The sequence below is a fragment of the Gracilinanus agilis genome, chromosome 5 (genome assembly GCF_016433145.1).
Source record: "Gracilinanus agilis isolate LMUSP501 chromosome 5, AgileGrace, whole genome shotgun sequence".
Classification (NCBI taxonomy): Eukaryota; Metazoa; Chordata; class Mammalia; order Didelphimorphia; family Didelphidae; genus Gracilinanus; species Gracilinanus agilis.
The window spans coordinates 258440341-258458703 of NC_058134.1; the positions used below are offsets into that span (position 1 = coordinate 258440341).

At 35.6% G+C, this 18363-nt stretch overlaps 1 protein-coding gene across 1 annotated transcript in view; it reads right to left on the bottom strand.

The window, feature by feature from the left end:
• Positions 1-18363, bottom strand: part of ZDHHC17 (zinc finger DHHC-type palmitoyltransferase 17) — a 107603-nt gene that overhangs the window by 51874 nt on the left and 37366 nt on the right. Inside the window, exons 2-6 of the mRNA XM_044678776.1 lie at positions 14633-14736; positions 11013-11135; positions 5766-5843; positions 5242-5386; positions 397-461 (exon numbers count right to left, since the gene is read on the bottom strand). Coding sequence (XP_044534711.1) covers positions 397-461; positions 5242-5386; positions 5766-5843; positions 11013-11135; positions 14633-14736 — 515 coding nt within the window. The remainder of the gene's footprint in view (positions 1-396; positions 462-5241; positions 5387-5765; positions 5844-11012; positions 11136-14632; positions 14737-18363) is intronic.

Genomic DNA, 18363 nt, shown 5'->3' on the forward strand with positions numbered 1-18363 from the left:
ATTTTAAACTATTATAATTAGCAATGCACAGGGTAATATGAAAACTACTAATTTTTTAAATATTAAGGCATCACATATTTTACATGCATGCATAATAAGGTATGTATACAATTTAGTGAGGGAAAGTAATTAATGTGTCTTTTTAAATAATCAAAAATTCCATAAGCCTTTACTGAGCAACTACTGTGTGTGTGTGTGTGTGTGTGTGTGTGTGCGCGCGCGCACGCGCACGCAAAGCACTGTTAGATACTAGAAGAGCATGAAAAGATGAGGAAGGCAACCCCTGTCTTCAAGGCCCTTGGCGTCTACTTTCCCTTCACTAAATTTTACAAGTATTATCCATTATACAAAACTCCTGACAGTGGTTTGAACAAATATTTTACAAGGAGCACATACCTATGTGTCCTGTAAGCTGCCCACATTAAAGGGGTCATTCCATTCTGATCCATCATATCTACATCCTAATAAAGAGAAAAAGAAGTCAAGTACTAAAAATATGCTAAATTTACCTGGGGAATGATATCAATGTTCAAACCTATATAACAGAAGGTAATATAGTCCAGGCAACTAAGTGTAAGTTGTTCCATTGCTGTTTGTTAAACAGCTGAATTAACTACTTTGCCTCACTAAATTTCTTATTTTATCAACATGTGCTTTTTCAGTTCTTTTTTAAGATGTTAATTAATTTATAAAAATGTTTAACTTTATTAGTGATATTTTCTATTTGAGACCCAGGATTATTTTCAAGTAATTCAATTCAGAAATTATTTATTACCATTTGTTTTATGATTGATTTTTGTCCTCAGGCATTTTTAAAAGCTAAGTAGAAACATCTACTACTCTTTGAATATAATAAAAGCACAATATAGTTTCTCTTTTTTATTATCTAAGGTATATAAAAATTAATAGTTAGAATAAGCTGCTCAAATAGTAGTAAGATTCAATAATTTGTGTGTAAATTTAATGTCTAAAAAAAAGGCTTTCATCCTAAAAAACTAAAATGACAAAATACAACTGACAGTTAATTTCATATAAAAGATACAACTCTCCTTTCAACATAAAGCCTAGAAGCTTGAATTAGACACAAATGAGGTATCAAAAAAGAATTCTTTGGGCAGCTGGGAAAGGAGAACCAATTAGAATTCAGATATTAAAAGGTTACTGTCAAAAAGAAAATGTAGAATTTGAAATTGTGTCAATTATAGAGACGTGAAAGACAAAAGCAAAATTAACTTTCACTACCTTGGGTTTTAAAATTTTGGTACCAAACAAGATAAAACCAAAGTTCATATTATAAGGGACATGAACACACACACACACACAGAGAAATTTTAACCAAGATCTGCATTATTTCTCTCTCTCTCTCTCTCTCCCCGCACCCCACTCACCCCCAGAAAAACTAACTTCCTGTTACAAACATGTATATTCAGAAAAAGCAATTTCCCACAATGAACATGACCTGAAACCATTCACTATTTCTTATACCAAAATAGTTTATCATAACATTCATATAACATAACTTATTCCATCATTTCCCAATTGATGGAGAAGCCCTCGATTTGTAATTCTTTGTTATAAGAAGAGCTACCATAAATTCTTATGTTTATTTATATAGGTTCTTTTTCTGTTTCTTTGATCTCTTTAAGATACAGGCCTACTAGCAGTATCCCTAGGTCCAAAAATATTAACAATTTAATAGTTTTTAAGACATAATTGCCAACCTGCTTTCCAGAAGGGCAGGACTAGTTCACAGCTCCACCAACATTTTATTAGTATACCTGTTTTTCTATAATCCTTTTAGCATTTTATAATTTTCCAATTTTGTCATTTTTGCCAATCTAATGAGTATCTCATAGTCATTTGATGTTGTTTTTTTTGTTTTTAATGACTAATAATAGTTTGTACTTTTTCCTCTGAAAACTGCCTATTCATAATTTGAGACCATTTATCAATTTGGAAATGACTCTCTTTTAAGAGCCAATTTGAACCAGTTCTCTGTATATCTTAAAAATAAGACCTTTATCAGAGTAACTTGTAAACATTTTTTTTTCCCCATTTACTTGTTTCTTTTCTCAATTTAAATGCGTTGGCACTCCAATTCTGGATGGCAAGTTTTTCCTTTCATCAAGCCTAAATTTTCAGCTTTTTACAACTTGACCTTGCTTCTACATCTGTCCTTCAGGACAAAAACAATCTTATTTTAAGTCTGGATACAGTCATAAGGTCCCCTATAAATCTTCTCCAGACTAAACAATTCTACTTCCTTTAACTGAACCTCATCTGGCATCCCTTCAAAGTCCTAAATTATTGTCCTGGATGCTCTCTAGCTTATCTACTTCTTTCCTAATATGTTGGGAACATAAACAGTTCAGACATGGTTTCACCATAGCAGACTACAGAGGATATCAGTCTAATAAAATCCTTAGTTCTTTTTCAGTCATTTATCTAGCTAAGCTTCCCAATAAATGTAAGAATCCAAATTTATTTATCCCTATTAAATTTAATATTACTAAATACTGTCTAATGTTTATGTCTATCCATCAACTAATTAGGAAATATTTACTAAGCATCTACTATGTGTAGGCACTATGCTAAGTATTGGGGATACAAAGAAGCAGATGGTCTCTGACCTCAAAGAGCTCACAAACTAATGGGGAAAGATAAAAACAACTATATAGTAAGTATATGAAGACCTTTTTGGATCCTGACTCAGTCATCCAAACGAGGCAAGCTCTTCTAGCTTATATCATCTGCAAATTTGGGAAAATGTCACCTATAACTTTATGAAAGTCATTTATAGAGGCAGCTAGGTAGCATAGTGGATAAAATGTCAGGTCTGGAGTCAGAGGGTCCTGGGTTCAAATCTGACCTTGGACACTTTCTAGATGTGTGACCCTGGGCAAGTCACTTAACCTCAATTGCCTAGTCCTTGCTGCTCTTCTGTCTTAAAAATAGTACTAAGACAGAAGGTAAGGACTTAAAAAAAAGTCATTTTTTCCCCACTGCCATGAGACACTTTTGTTCTTTCTTTTGCAGATCATTGTGAAACACTATACAAGTGTCCAAAGGGCCTTCAGAGTTCTTACCTCTGAGGATCTCACGAGAACCCTGTGAAGTAAAAAGGTTAGGGGTTATCATCTTCATCTACGGATGTGGAAACTGAGGCTGAGAGGTTAAAAGACTTGCCCAAGTCATACACCCACTAACAAACAGAACCTTCACCAGAACCCATAAGTCTAACTCCTCAGAACAATGCTCATATCAGACTGCAGCAGCCTCCTCATCCAGCAACTATTTCCATTTGCTTATTAACTATATCTGTATTTGTTTTAAAGGCAGGAGGAGAGAAAGTGAAGAAAAAAAGAGGCTGAGTCAGAAGAATGGGGGGAGAGGGAAGCATAGGATAAGTAAGAGAGATGAGAAAGACAAGGGTTTCTACAAGAAGTTTAATGTCAGCTACTACTGCTCTTTCATTTCCCCACTTTCCCACTACAGGCATGACAAGAAGATATTAACAATCACTACCCTTTGAATGCAAATATGCCTTTAACAGTTCTCTTGGTGTTAGCAAACAGCTTGCTGGCTTTTCTTTCCAAGATTCAGAATTTGTTTTTGAAATTATGATGTTTTTCCATGAAATAATTAAGATTTTGCACTTGCATAAATGGATGACTTTTTAGAAATCTATGTGGGAACATTAATTGAGAATGCTTTATACCCCAGTATCTACTGGATGCTCAGAACCTGGTAGGCATTTAATGTTGCCAAAATGAATTCAACAAATCAAAACAATGTCATCAACTTATTCTTGAAAGCCTCTTTTACCTAAGAAATGCTGCCTCAAAGCTCAGTCATTATTCTTTAGTACTCAAAGGGTTATATTTAATAGCATCATCATCACTCCTAGTTACAGGAATATTGTGACCTAACCAGTCAGCCAGGACTCACATCTCACTCTGAATACAATAGGAAAAACTAGTGTTAAAAAACCCTTGTAAACAAAATTCATGTTTACTAATACAAAGGTAGCCAAAGTATCAAAGTTAAAGCAAGAACACCTGAATTATTACTTCCTTGAGCAATCTGTTTAACTTATAACTCTTTTTTTAACTATTACCTTCTGTATTGGAATCAATACTGTTTATTGGTTCCAAGGCAGAAAAGTGGTAAGGGGTAGGCAATGGGGGTTACGTGACTGGCCCAGGATCACAACTAGAAAGTGTATGAGGGGGGCAGCTGGGTAGCTCAGTGGATTGAAAGTCAGGCCTAGAGGTGGGAGATCCTAGGTTCAAATCTAACTTCAGACACTTCCCAGCTGTGTGACCCTGGGCAAGTCACTTGACCCCCATTGCCCACCCTTACCACTCTTCTGCCTTGGAGCCAATACACAGTATTGACTCCAAGAGAGAAGGTAAGGGTTTTTAAATAAATAAATGTTTTAAAAAAGAGAGAGAAAAAAGAAAGTGTATGAGGTCTGATTTGAATCCAGGACCTCCCCCTTCTAGGTCTGGCTCTCAATTCAGTAAGCCATCTAGATGTCCCCTAACTTGTAATCTTCTAACTTTCCTTGCTTGATACTAGCAATAATGTCTTTAAAAATTGTGAAAAATATAGCACTATAATATTATAATGCTATAGCAATATTATAATATGTAGCAATATAATAACATTATTAAATCAGAATTAATATTTAATCTGAAGCAATTATGTTTATCAATTAGTGGTACCATTAAATTACTTCTTTTGATAATAAGAATTAAACTCATTTCCTGATCAATTCAGTTAAACAATCATTTACCAAGCACTTACAAGGCACGACTATGAATTTGGAGTTACAAAGGCAAAAATGATATCATCTCTGCCCTGAAGAAGGTTCCATCCAACTGGCTAAATAAAAGATGTATGTAGATAAGTAAATATAATTTAAGGAGAAGAGATCATTAACAACTAGAGTGTGTTCCTCTGGCAAATGCTTCAACAATAAGGCATTGGAAAGGGCTTATGAGAGAGAGAATGTAATAACTTTCAAACACATGAATGTATGTGTACATACAAACACACATATTTAGTACTTTTTTTCAAAGACTAATTCTTTGTTCTAATATGGTCTTTAAATATTCTTATATTAACTTCAATAACAAGCCCAACTGGTACTCACCGCAGATCTCCATCATGGTGTTAGGCATATAAAGTTGAATTATTTTTAAATATTTCATAAAAATATAATGTAAATATTTTTACCTGTCCTTTTGCTATCAGATAAGCAACAATAGAAGTATGTCCAAACTGGGCAGCCAGGTGAATACAGCTACATCCTTCTCCATCAATTAATGAAGGATCTGCACCATATTTCATAAGCTGTACAACCATTGATAAATGACCCTGTCTAAAATGGAAAAAAATAAACATTTAGGAATATCAAACTCCTTCTGAAATAGAAAAGTGGAATTTTCAGTGAATATATTCACTAAAAATACTGAATACAAAATAGGATTTTATTTTTATTTAAATATCAGAACACATTCAGGAACGTATACATTTCTAAAACTCTCCTAAGTACTTATTTCCCATGGGGAATTTAAGGGGAAAAAAAGAGATGGGTTTCCAAAGCAAACAATAAAAGACAGAAATTTATTCATAGTAAATTTGTGGGTATTGGTATTTTAATTTCCTAATAATTTGGAGATTTAACAATTCTGAAAACTTATTCCTCAGTAACAATCCAAGAAATAAACAAATCAAAAATCCAGAACTAAATTTTAAACCTTGTGGCCCAGTGGAGCGGAGTTGAATTTAGGTCTCCTCCTAGTTGATCCACGATAGCACCTTTCGATATATAATATCTAGGAAGGAAAAGAAAATTAGAAAAATTTTAGCAACTTTATTACTATTATAACCACATTAAATTATATGGAAGATAAAAATAGAGGAACAGTTTTATTTCAAACACTTTTGTGATATGTAAGGAATATTTTTTGCTAGGTATCTAACAATTTAAATCAATAACTTATCACAACAATCTGTACTAGAAATTCATGGATAAGATTATTTTGATCATTTGAAGAAGTTTCACGAAAGAACTCAGTAATACAAATGAGTCAAAAAATAGGAAGACGAGAGCAACACAGTATTAATTAAGGTCTTCCCTTGGATCAGCCATTTCATGTGCCTTCCCAGAGCTCCCTCTTCACCCCCACAACCACCCACTATTTTTTTACCCCCTAACTTAAGATAGCCTTGCTCCTCCTCCAGCTTTCTACTTATACATGGCTGCTTGAGGCCTAGGATGACTCCAACCTGAGGCAATGACTTTTCAGGCTCTGGCAGGAACCTCTATAAGCAGTGGTTCCCAAACTTTTTTGGCCTACTGCCCCCTTTCCAGAAAAAAACATTACTTAGCCCCCTGGAAATCAATTTTTTTAAATTTTAATAGCAATTAATAGGAAAGATAAATGCACCTGTGGCCATCACTGTCCCCCTGGATTGCTGCAGCACCCACGAGGGGGTGGTAGCGCCCACTTTGGGAATCATTGCTCTATAGGGTAGGAAAGTCAGCCTCTTCTTAACTCAAGACTTATCCTCTAGCTTGGGCCACTTTCACACCAGGTATCCAGACAATGATAACTGTCTGAACTCATTCCTCAATGATGAGCATATTACCTGTCATTACCTTCCCATGGCAGTGATCCTGAAACTCCAAAATGTTATTATACAAAGTTTATTCCTCATCTTCCACTACTTGCTCTCTTGTTCCCATTCCTCTCAATCAGACCCCTGCAACTCCCTAATCTTGATCCAACCGCATGCCTCAGGAATGCCCATGCCATAGGTAACAAATTTGCTCTTTTTGCATTCACTCTGGGCTGGCTCCCTCTGGCTAACAAAGCCTTCCTCACCATCCTTATCAGCACTAGTTGGGTAGTTCAGACTTTCTCTAATAACTAATTTATTCATTTTTCATGACTTTACTCCACCTTTGCCTGCAGAGGTGTATATATAACATATGCTTGTTTTTGCCATCACCTATATGTTTTCTACTTCCAGTTCATGAACTCCGAAACTCCTTTTCCACCATGGAACTGCGACCAAGGGTCCTCTTGCTCCTTGTGACTACAAGTGTTGCTGTGGGCTAGTGTTTCTCCTCTCCCTGAAACTGTAACCTGGATCTATGTATGGGCAATGAAACAAGTCTTGCACCCAGAACCAATGAAGGGACCTCCCATCCTTCTGAACATTCTATCTGAACATGAACTATCTAACCTCCCCACCCCACCCCTGCCCCATCTGCCACTGTTTGTGGCTGAGAGCTCAAGGAGCTTTTGTTTCTGATTCAGCTGCTCCAAAGGCTTAGTGCTGCAGTGGGGCTTGCCTTGGTGTGCTATTTTGCATGCCCCTTCCACTCAGGTTCATTACATTTTTCACACCAGACCTCTAAATTGTTTTGAATTGAAAAATTATTTCACACTATCTTTCTGTGGGTTATGCTGCTCCATAAATCATTTTGAGAAATTATATCAGAGTTATTTGGAGAGTAATTTGGTAGTGATCAGGTGGATCTACCATCTTTGGCTCCACAATCTATTTTGAGATCAAATTCACTGAAATTCTTAGATCTCTGTCAGACCAACTTCTATCTAGCCAGACATTACTCATTTTATATTTGTGATCTTGATTTTTTAATCTCAAACTTCAAAATTACCTAGTTCAAATTTGATCTAATTAAAGATAAAATAACTGAAAACAAGAAATGGAATTTTTGTTATTCTCTACATATATATTTCAGCAGATTCGTGACTTCATCTATATGAGTAATTCATCCAATGGTACATATAAGATCACCTATCTAGAACCATCTGCTTTATCATGCAACGAGGAATGAAGATGAGGGCACTCTTTCCTCTGCTTACCCACCAAGACCTCAGAAGGCAGCTAGGCTGGAAGAATATCACAGTTACTCATACCACTCAGGATAACTAAGAGTCACCAACTCTAATCCTTCTGGTTAGACAGATGACCACCAGTGTGTTTGGACTTTGTGCCCTTCAATGCCAACAGAAATATTATCAGGCCTACTAATATATCTTAAGGTCCTATAAGCACATGGGACTTCTAGACATTCCACCTGTCCTGTAGCTGAACTTTATATGTTGTCTTTTCCATTTAGACAAGAGTTCCTTGAAAACAGGAACTCCTTGCTTTTTCTCTTAGAAACTTCAGTTCTTAGTATTTTTTCATTCATTCATTCTTCAGAAAATTCACCACAAGATCACAACAGTGGAGGCCTACATTCTTAACATTGTGGATACCAGTATAGTACTCAAACTGTTCCTCTATTATCTCTCATTCTTGCCACATGACCAGTTTGCCTACTTTTCCAAATATACATTTCCTGGATGATAAAGTTTTGTCTTTATTTTTTTTCAAAACCCTAATTTTCTATCTTAGAGTCAATACTAAGCAGTGGTTCAAAGGCAGAAGAAGGGCTAGGCAGTGGGGCTTAAGTGATTTACCCAGGATTACACAGCTAGGAAGTGCCTGAGACAAAATTTGAGCCTAGGACTTCTTGTCTCTAGGCTTGGCCCTCTATCCATAGAGTTGCATAGCAGGTCCATGATAAAGTTTTAATGCACAAAATTACAAGCCAAATCTTAATTATGTTCAAGAGTCTCTGGCAAAGACAGTGTAAAATAATTGAAAAAAGACTTGTATTTGGAGTTGGAGGACTCAAAAACAAATCCTAGCTCACCTTGGGCAAGTCCCTTCCCCTCTTGGACTCTTCCTTCTCTGCAAAACGAAATCTATTTTTTTTTTCCAAGCCTAACTCCTAAGATACTATCTTAAAAGAAGCAGTTTTTCTCCCCTTAGCCAAGTTTTGGCAGGCACCAATAAGCAACTAGGAGTCAATCAACTCTACTATCTTCATTATTAAGACAGAAAGAGCCAGAGAATGTACTCAGTGACAAATAATCCAAATAAGACTTCCATGTGGCTTCAGAATGAGTCAATGGCACTCATTCACTTTCTTTCTCATTCTCTTCCACACCCAGTTCCCCTTAAAGTTCAATCCTCTTTGTTCTAGAACAAATCTCCTTACATGAGAAGCAAGAGAAGCAAGCAGCAGATGACTCTCTCAGAAATTTAAATTTTGTAATTAAAATCACTTTGCATGCTACCTGCATTAGCTCTAATCTGGATAATAGAGATCCTCTTTTCTCCAGTATAAAAAAGAAAAATAGATTAAACCTACTAGAGGGGAAAATAATCAAAAAGCACAAGAATTAATAATAATAGTAATGATTAAACAACTTTGTAAGCAGTCTAATGAAAGAATAGCACTATTTTTATATATGTATATAATGGACTTACCTTTTGACTGTAAAAATGGTTATATAAATGCATGTGTTTTTTTATATTCAAATGTATTTCCATATAAAAACAATAAGAAAAAAGTCTGAAATAAAATTTAAATTGTCCTTCGGTAATCCTTTCTAGTTTCTTACATATTTAAATGTTTGTTTGTTGATTAGTAAAGTCATAATGAAAAAGAATTTTAAATAAGAATGTTAAAATATCAATTGCTTACAACTTGGGGAAAAAAATCTTTAAAAACAAAATCTTTAAAAACAAAAACATCTGACAAAAGGTCTAATTTCTCAAATATATAAGGAGCTAAATCAATTGTACAAAAAAAAAAGAAATCAAGCCATTCCCCAACTGATAAAGGAGCAAGGAGCATGAATAGGCATTTTCAGATAAAGAAATCAAAACTACCAATAAGCACATGAAAAAGTTGTTCTAAATCTCTCATAATTAAGAGAAATGCAAATCAAAACAACTCTGAGGCATCACCTCACACTTAACAGATTAGCCAATATGACAGCAAAGGAAAGTAATAAATGTTGGAGAGGATGTTGCAAAATTGGGAAATTAATGCATTGTTGGTGGAGTTATAAATTGATCCAACCATTTTGGAAGGTAATTTGGAACTACGCTCAAAGGGCTTTAAAAGACTATCTGGGGGGCAGCTGAGTAGCTCAGTGGATTGAGAGTCAGGCCTAGATACGGGAAGTCCTAGGTTCAAATCCAGCCTCAGACACTTCCCAGCTGTGTGACCCTGGGCAAATCACTTGACCCCCATTGCCCACCCTTACCACTCTTCCACCAAGGAGCCAATACACAGAAGTTAAGGGTTTAAAAAAAAAAAAAAAAAAAAGACTATCTGCCTTTTGATCCAGCCATACTACTGCTGGGTTTGTACCAAAGAGATAATAGAGAAAAATACTTAACACAAAAATATTTATAGCTGTGCTCTTTGTGGTGGCAAAAAAAAAAAAAGGAAAATAAGGGGGTGCCCTTCGATTGGGGAATGGCTGAACAAATTATGATATCTGTTGGTGATGTAATACTATTGTGCTAAAAGGAATAATGAACTGGAAGAATGCCATGTGAACTGGAATGCCCTCTAGGAACCGATGCAGAGCATAAGGAGCAAAACCAGGAGAACATTATACACAGAGACAGATACACTGTGGCACAATCAAACGTAATGAACTTCTCTACCAGCAGCAATGCAATGACCCAAAGCAAGGCTGAGGGACTTATGAGAAAGAAAACTAGCCACATCCAGAGAAAGAACTTTGGGAGGAGAACCACAGAAGAAAAACATAATTGGTCACGTGATTCGATGGGGATAGATTGGGGATGTTGGCTTTAAATGATCACTATTACAAATAGTAATAATATGGAAATAGGTTTTGAACAATGATACATGTAAAACCTGGTGGAATTGCTCAATGGCTCTGGGAGGGGGGAGGGGGAAGAGAGGGAAAGAACATGAATCATAACCATGGAAAAATATCCTTAATTAATTAAATTTTAAGAAATAACAATTACTTAAATGGTTCTTGATTTACATTCTTCTCAAGAGAAAATAAGAAACAAAATTGAGGTTAGAGAAAATGAAAAATACTAAAAACAAAAGCAACTAATATTCATAAATATTGAAAACATACTTTACTAGGTCTATCCTGTTATTGATGGCAGCCCAATGGAGAAGTGTGACATTTTCTTTATCTGGTTGCCTCACATCATAACCTGCTTCCACCAACTCTCTGCAGCGTTCATATATTCCATATCTTAAAGAAAAAGAAAATTCTAGTGATGTTATTAATATTTGAGAAGAAATTTAAAGCTAAAAATAAAATGCTGGCCTATAAAAAGATAAAGAAGTTGCTACTAGTCATTAGAAATTCATATGCATAATACAGCCTGAAATATTTCTTATGTAATAATTCATTTTCAAGGGTAAAAATAACTAGGCTACAACAAAATCATTATCTCCTAACTGCTCATTTAGCATTACTAATCATAAAGAGTCATAAATAAAAAGCTGGAATGGTAAAACTTTCCTGTTTTACTAACCAGCAGCTCTGCAAATATATTCATAAGATTTCCTATCACCATAAAAAGTAGGCAAAATTATAGCACTGTTACATAAAAATATTAATAAGTTAAGTCAGCTAAAAAGTTATTAGTTGACACTATTATTCTATCAAAATTATATTCTAAAACTTAACAGGTAGCAAGAAACATTGATGTTATTCCATATTAATTAAAATAAGTATTGTATTTTAAAGAAAATGAGACAAAATCATTCAAATGAATTCTGCATATAAAAGAATAGGATGTTTTCACAGACTAAGTAAGATAAATCAAGACTCTCACACTTAAAAATCTTAACCTTATGTTTTAGAGTAAAAAAAAGTAGGCACACTTCCTTAAGAAAAAGCCTATCTACTTCTTCCCATTTTATGTTTCCCCAAGTTTCCTACTACCTATCACTTCTTACCACCACTTAAGCCTAGTGGAGATGACAATATATGACTTTTTTTTTTCAGTCCTACTTAATCTCTTACTTTTCTGTAGAATATGAAATTATGATTACACTTTCCTCTTGATATTTTCTCTCTCTAAAGCTTCTTCAAACAACCTGATTGCTCCTTAGCACCCTTTCTAGGATTCTGTTCTAGCTTTTCTACTGGCTCTTTAAGAATGTCCACCAAAGCGGGCAGCTGGGTAGCTCAGTGGATTGAGAGTCAGGCCTAGAGATGGGAGGTCCTAGGTTCAAATCCAGCCTCAGACACTTCCCAGCTGTGTGACCCTGGGCAAGTCACTTGACCCCCATTGCCTACCCTTACCACTCTTCTGCCTTGGAGCCAATACACAGTATTGACTACAAGACTGAAGGTAAGGGTTCCAAAAAAAAAAAAAAAAGAATGTCCACCAAAGGCTCTAAAAATGCTCTTTTCTTTCCTATATAATTTTTCTTTATGAGTTAATTCAATTACCAAGTTGGCTCTCAAATTTATATCACCAGTCTTAATTGACCATCTCACATCCAGTTCTACTCTGTAAGAGGGAAATTTTAGGCATTTTATATATATTTAAAGTGTGGCCGCCAGGAATCAACAATTCAGGTTGATTCCGTAATTAAATCAGACCCAAGTCAGCATCAGGTTAAGGCAGTTTATTTACAACTAGGAAGGTAAAGGTATGGGAATAAAGAGAAAGGGAGAGGCTAGTCCAGGCCTGCAGAGGCCTGGATGAGAGAGAAGGTTAAAAGGCTAAATAAATTAGGCTGCAAGCCACAAGGCCTAGCAACCAGATAGGCTAGTGCCTACTTAAGGCAGAGGTTGGAAGCGGCCTAGGTAGGCCAAGGAAGTCAGCCTAACTTACCCACGTGACAATACAGAGTAGAAGCTGTCTGTGGTCTCAGGAGCTCCTTCAGCACCAAGTTCAAGGCAGGAACTGCCTCCACAGGAAGTAACCAACATACTTAAAGAGACAGTGTCTTTCGTCACTTCCCGTGTGCCCACCTCTAATTCAAGTGGACAAATGGCAGCCTCAACACTGTTTTGGACTGCCCAAAGGGCAGTCCCTTGTTCTTGATTTGTTACTTATTGTCACGTGTGGGTAACTCGTCCCCCCTCCCCACTAAGGAGGGTGAGAATGACATCATTCTATGCCTAGGATGAGTAGTTTTGACTATGAATCAGCTAGAGTTAATTCCATTTACACAACTTACAACTGCCTGATAGACTATGGATATCCTGCTAGCCTTTCCAACTCAGTATGTCTAAAACTGAAATCATCTCTCCTCTTTCCCCAAAACATTTCTCTTGTCAACTTTCCTATTTTTATGGTTAATGACATCCAGACACCTAAACTCAAAATCTCTACCATTTTTTTAAACTTCCTCTTTCACTTGGCCTCCCACAATCAATTGACAAAATATTCTCAATTCTACCTCTATGAACTTTCTTCCATCTCTTATCTATCTTTCTAGGCATACTGCCACAAATCCAATTCAGGTCTGTATGAATATATTTTAATATCCTCCTAAACCATCTCTTTGTCTTCCGTCTCTTTTGTTATATAATTCCTCCTTCATATAGCTACTAAAACAAATTCCCTAATACACCATTCTAACTATTACTTCCCTACTCAAAAACCAATGGTTCTCTATTACAAAACATTATAAAACACACCATTCCTTCTATGGCATTTTTTCTAGTACTCTAACCATCCTGGTTACCTTCTGGAAATGATTCAGCATCAACGTTTTCCTAAAACACAGTTCCCCAAACTAAACACAATAAATTTAAAAACAGCTTAACCAGTACAGAATATAGCAAAATTATTCTCTCTCTTATTCAGGATACTATGCCTTTATGAACGTAGCATGGGGAAGCAATTAACTTTTTTGGCTTCCAAGTCACGTTATTAATTAGATTCACATTAGATCAGAACTGTCATTCACATTAGCTGTATCTTCCAAGCTTATTGTCATTTGCAAATTTAGCAAGTACGCCATCTACACCTTCACTTATAATGATATTAAACAGAACAAAGCTAAGGGTTAGTCTACTGAACATCCTCCTTCCAAGATAATGACTATTAAATCATGACATCCTGGGTCTACCGAACTATATCAACCAGCCAATATCTCTCCATCTTCTTCACAAGCATAGCAGACAGACTTCTGCCAAAAGCTTTGCTGAAATCTAAGTATGCTTATATGTTTATAGTACTCCCCCCTCCCCCCATCAACTAATACAGGACATGAGACTATCAAAAAAAATGACTATCATGTGGCCCCTACATTTTTCTTCAAGCTAAACATCAATCCTCATATGGTAAGATCACAAAGCCTTTGATTGTGGCTACCCTCCCATGGTTATTTTCTGTCTTACTGATGTGTTTTTCTTTTATTTAAAACTATGAGATACTGACAGAGTTTCCTTACCTAAAATTCCACATATCTTAAAAGTGACAATACTCAATGCTTCATACAAAGGCTTTTCTGGATATCATTAAATGTTAGAGAGGGAAATAGAGAAATACCAAACTTTTCCTTTGGAACTCCAAATAATTTATTCAATAAAGTTTTGCTGGTTCTTTTTTAAAAGTAAAAAGATTGTTATTTATGAAGAAACTATGCTTACATTTTTAATCAACATAAAAGAGAATAGATATTCATTAATTTGCTAAATGATAAGAACTTTAAGCTATTTACAAGCTCAAGAAGGATTTATAATCCAATAAATTGATTTAGTAAAAAACCAGCACTTACTGTGTAGCTTTGACTATGTCCCATGTGCTATAATCATCAATGTGGCTTTTGCGTCCAAGAGGTTCACCATATCCATGGTTATAATGGCTTTGAGGCTTGATTTCCTAAGAAAGAGAATCACATACTATCAAAAGTTTAGAACAGAAAAGTGTAATTTATTAAAATGGCATTAGGGGGCAGCTGGGTAGCTCAGTGGATTGAGAGCCAGGCCTAGAGACGAGAGGTCCTAGGTTCGAATCCGGCCCCAGACACTTCCCAGCTGTGTGACCCTGGGCAAGTCACTTGACTCCTATTGCCCACCCTTACCGCTCTTCCACTCACTTGACCCCTATTGCCCACCCTTCCCGCTCTTCCACCAAGGAGCCAATACACAGAAGTTAAGGGTTTAAAAAAAAAAAAAAATTAAACCAAAACAAAAACAAAAAAAATGGCATTAGTTATTAGGGGCAGCTAAAGTAGCTCAGTGGATTGAGAGCCAGGCCTAAAAAGATGGGAAGTCCTGGGTTCAAATCTGATTCAGACACTTCCTAGCAAGTCATTTAACCCCCATTGCCGAGCCCTTACCACTCTTCTCTCTTTGAACCAATATACAGTATTGATTCTAAGACAGAAGATATGGGTTTAGTTTTTTTTTTAAAGGAATTAGTTAATTACTAAGGATGTTTTTGAAAATATCTTAAACCTTGAAATATTTTGAAAAAAATGTCCAACATATAGTAGCTATTTGTTCTACTAGCATTTGGAGTTCACTGGAGAAAAGACAGAAATAATCCAGGGACAGATAGATGGTTCAGTTGATAGAGAGCCAGGTCCAAAGGCTAGAGATCCTAAGGTTCAAATCTGGCCTCAGGCATTTCTTAGCTGTATGTACCTGGGAAAGTAGCTTAACCCCAATTGCCAAATCCTTACTACTCTCCTGCCTTGAAACTGATACTTAATATCAATTCTAAGACAGAAGGTAAGGGTTAAAAAAAAAAAAGAATAAAGAATAAAGAAATAGCCTACCTCCTGCATACCAAACAAGATTCAAAGTCAAATATCAATGGTGACATTTTAGTGTTTTCAGCTCACTTTCACTCTGACATGCCTGGCTTTACTCTTCACTGATTCATTCTGTTTTATAACTGTATGTAATCTTCCATTATCCTTTCCCATAGATTTTACAAATTTTATCCTAAAGTAGAATTGTCCCTGGATGCCACCTCTCTCTCCATTTAGCAAGAAATGCCAAGTGTTTGCTAAACAGGGTGCTTTTTTAGGCCTTTGGGTATCTTTATTATAGCAATTAATTGATCTATGTTGGTTAAATGACAAGATGAAATAATCTGTGTCAATCAATGTCTTTTCCTCTATCCATATCCTATTTTTTCATTATGAATAACTTGTATAAAGAGGGCACTATATGTAGTCATAACTCAGAACCTTAAAATAGAAAGGATGACAAAGGCCAACCAGTCCAACTTTTATCTGAAGAATCCCTTCTAAGAAATACCCAAAAATTAGTGATCTAGCTCTTTCTTGAAAACTAAATCATTCTATTCTAAACTAATCCTTAAGAAGTTTTTTCTTATGGCAAACCTAAATTTACCTCTGAAATTTTTATCCATTTACCTTTGTTTTGCTCCCTGGGTCTAAGCCAAAAAGTTTATTTCTTCTTTTATCTGACAGCTCTTAAAATATTTGAGGTAAAATATCATAAGCCCCTAAGTCTTTTCTTCCAAGTTAACCCTCCATGGAGGTCTTTCAGGCATTTTTCATAAGACAAGATCACAAGTCTCAAGAACACAAGGCAGCCATCATGGCATCTACTTGCTTTTTGTCTTATAACGCCCTTACTACAATATAGTGCTCCCAACTCAACACAATATTTCAGATATTATAGGCAAAGTCTAGTAAGACTATCACTAATTTGGGGAATTTTTTTGTTTTGTTTTGTTTTGTTTTTTGTTTTGCTTTGTTTTTTGGTCAGTTATATCATACTGCTGACCAGTGTTTCTGGTTTATTTCAGAATTAACAGGAAGCTACTGGAGTTTACTGTCTAGAGAGGAATGAAATGGTCAAACCTAAATGTTCTAGGAAAATTACTTTGGATATGGGGGAAAAAAATAAAAACTCCTGCAAGTCTATTGAGAAAACACCAAAGCCTGAACTAGGGGTAGTGGGTGTATAAATGGGGAAAAAAAAAAAAAGATATATGTGAGAGATGTTATGAAGAAGGAAATTACAAAATTTGACAATGTAAAGTGAGAATAAAAAGTTGAGTATGACACCAAGGTTACAAAGTTATATAAGCAAATCTGAAAGAGTAGGCTAGGGTACAAGATAAATTCTGTTTTGGACATGTTAAACTTCAAATGCCTACAATTCAAAATGTCCCATAGGAAGTTCTCTGCTAAGTTCAAAGGTTTTTCTAAACATCACATTATCCAGCAAATCATCTAAGAAAAAACTCAGTTAAGTAGAGACAGGCTCTTCCCTACAATGCTGAACAGCACGAACTAGATTTTTTCAAAAACCACATCAACTCATAAAGCCAATCTCAATATAAATTGCAGTCTCCATTGTAATCACAAAGATTAAGTGGCAGAGCTTGGAATTAAAACCAGATCTTTTCAGTAGAGAAGTTAGAGGGTCATAGAATTAAAGTTAGAAGGGATTTTCTGAACTAGATTTCTAATCTGGAAAACTGGTACATCTTCTACCTCTCTCTTAGCCATGTCACTACAAGGAAACCACTTAAACTATCTGTACCTATTACCTCCAGAGGGAGACACATTAGTAAAATCACATATTCCTGAAATTCTGCAGTACAGAATACAGACACACACATATGTTATGAACATATGAACTTTATGATTACAAACTCCCTTTTAGACCTGTGAAGTCAAACTGGTAGCTCATAACTCCATCGCCAAGCTTTGGCTCTAGACCCAGATCTGCTAAAATTTTGCATAACTCTGGTGAGATCCCTTAACTTACTACTTGGGCTAGAATTTCTGAAGCTATTAAAATGAAGGGCCCAGATTAGATAATGTCTAAGAACCCTTCCAATTTTGTAATTCATAATTTTCTATACCGAAGCATATAAACTAAAACTATTAAAAAAGGATTTTCCTGAAGTTGTCAGGAAGTCCTTACTATTGTCAGCAGCTTAACAGGTTCTTGGGCGAAGAAATCTAAACATCTCTCAGATACAGCTTTCAATGGCAAAAGAGGTTAGGGAAAACATAAGGGAAAAGGGGAAAGAATATAGAATATAATAAAAGAAATAAGATAGGATTGATCTACTTCACATGAATTTTTTTTTTAAATCAAAACATTATTTGGGTGAGGTCAGAAAATTTTAACCTGTGCTACACGCAAATTTGATTTCTTCCCTAAAATATATAGTCATTCCAAATTTTCTAGTAGAAGTCATTATTCTATCAATCAAACAGCCCGTAGTTTTTTTTAAAATTCTTACCTTCTTAGAATTAACACTGTGTAAATGTTCCAAGACAGAAGAGTGTTAAGGGCTAGGCAATGAGGGTTAATGACTTGTCTAGAGTTATACAGCTAGGAAGAGTCTGAGGCCAGATATGAATCAGAATTTCAATCTCTGGGCCTGGATCTCAGTTCACTAAGTTACCTACATGCCCCCACAGTCCTTAATTTTAAAAGAAACTCAAGTCATGTTAGGCTAGGTTATTTCTCAAAATAAGGATGTCTGAATATATCTGGATTTCTCAGA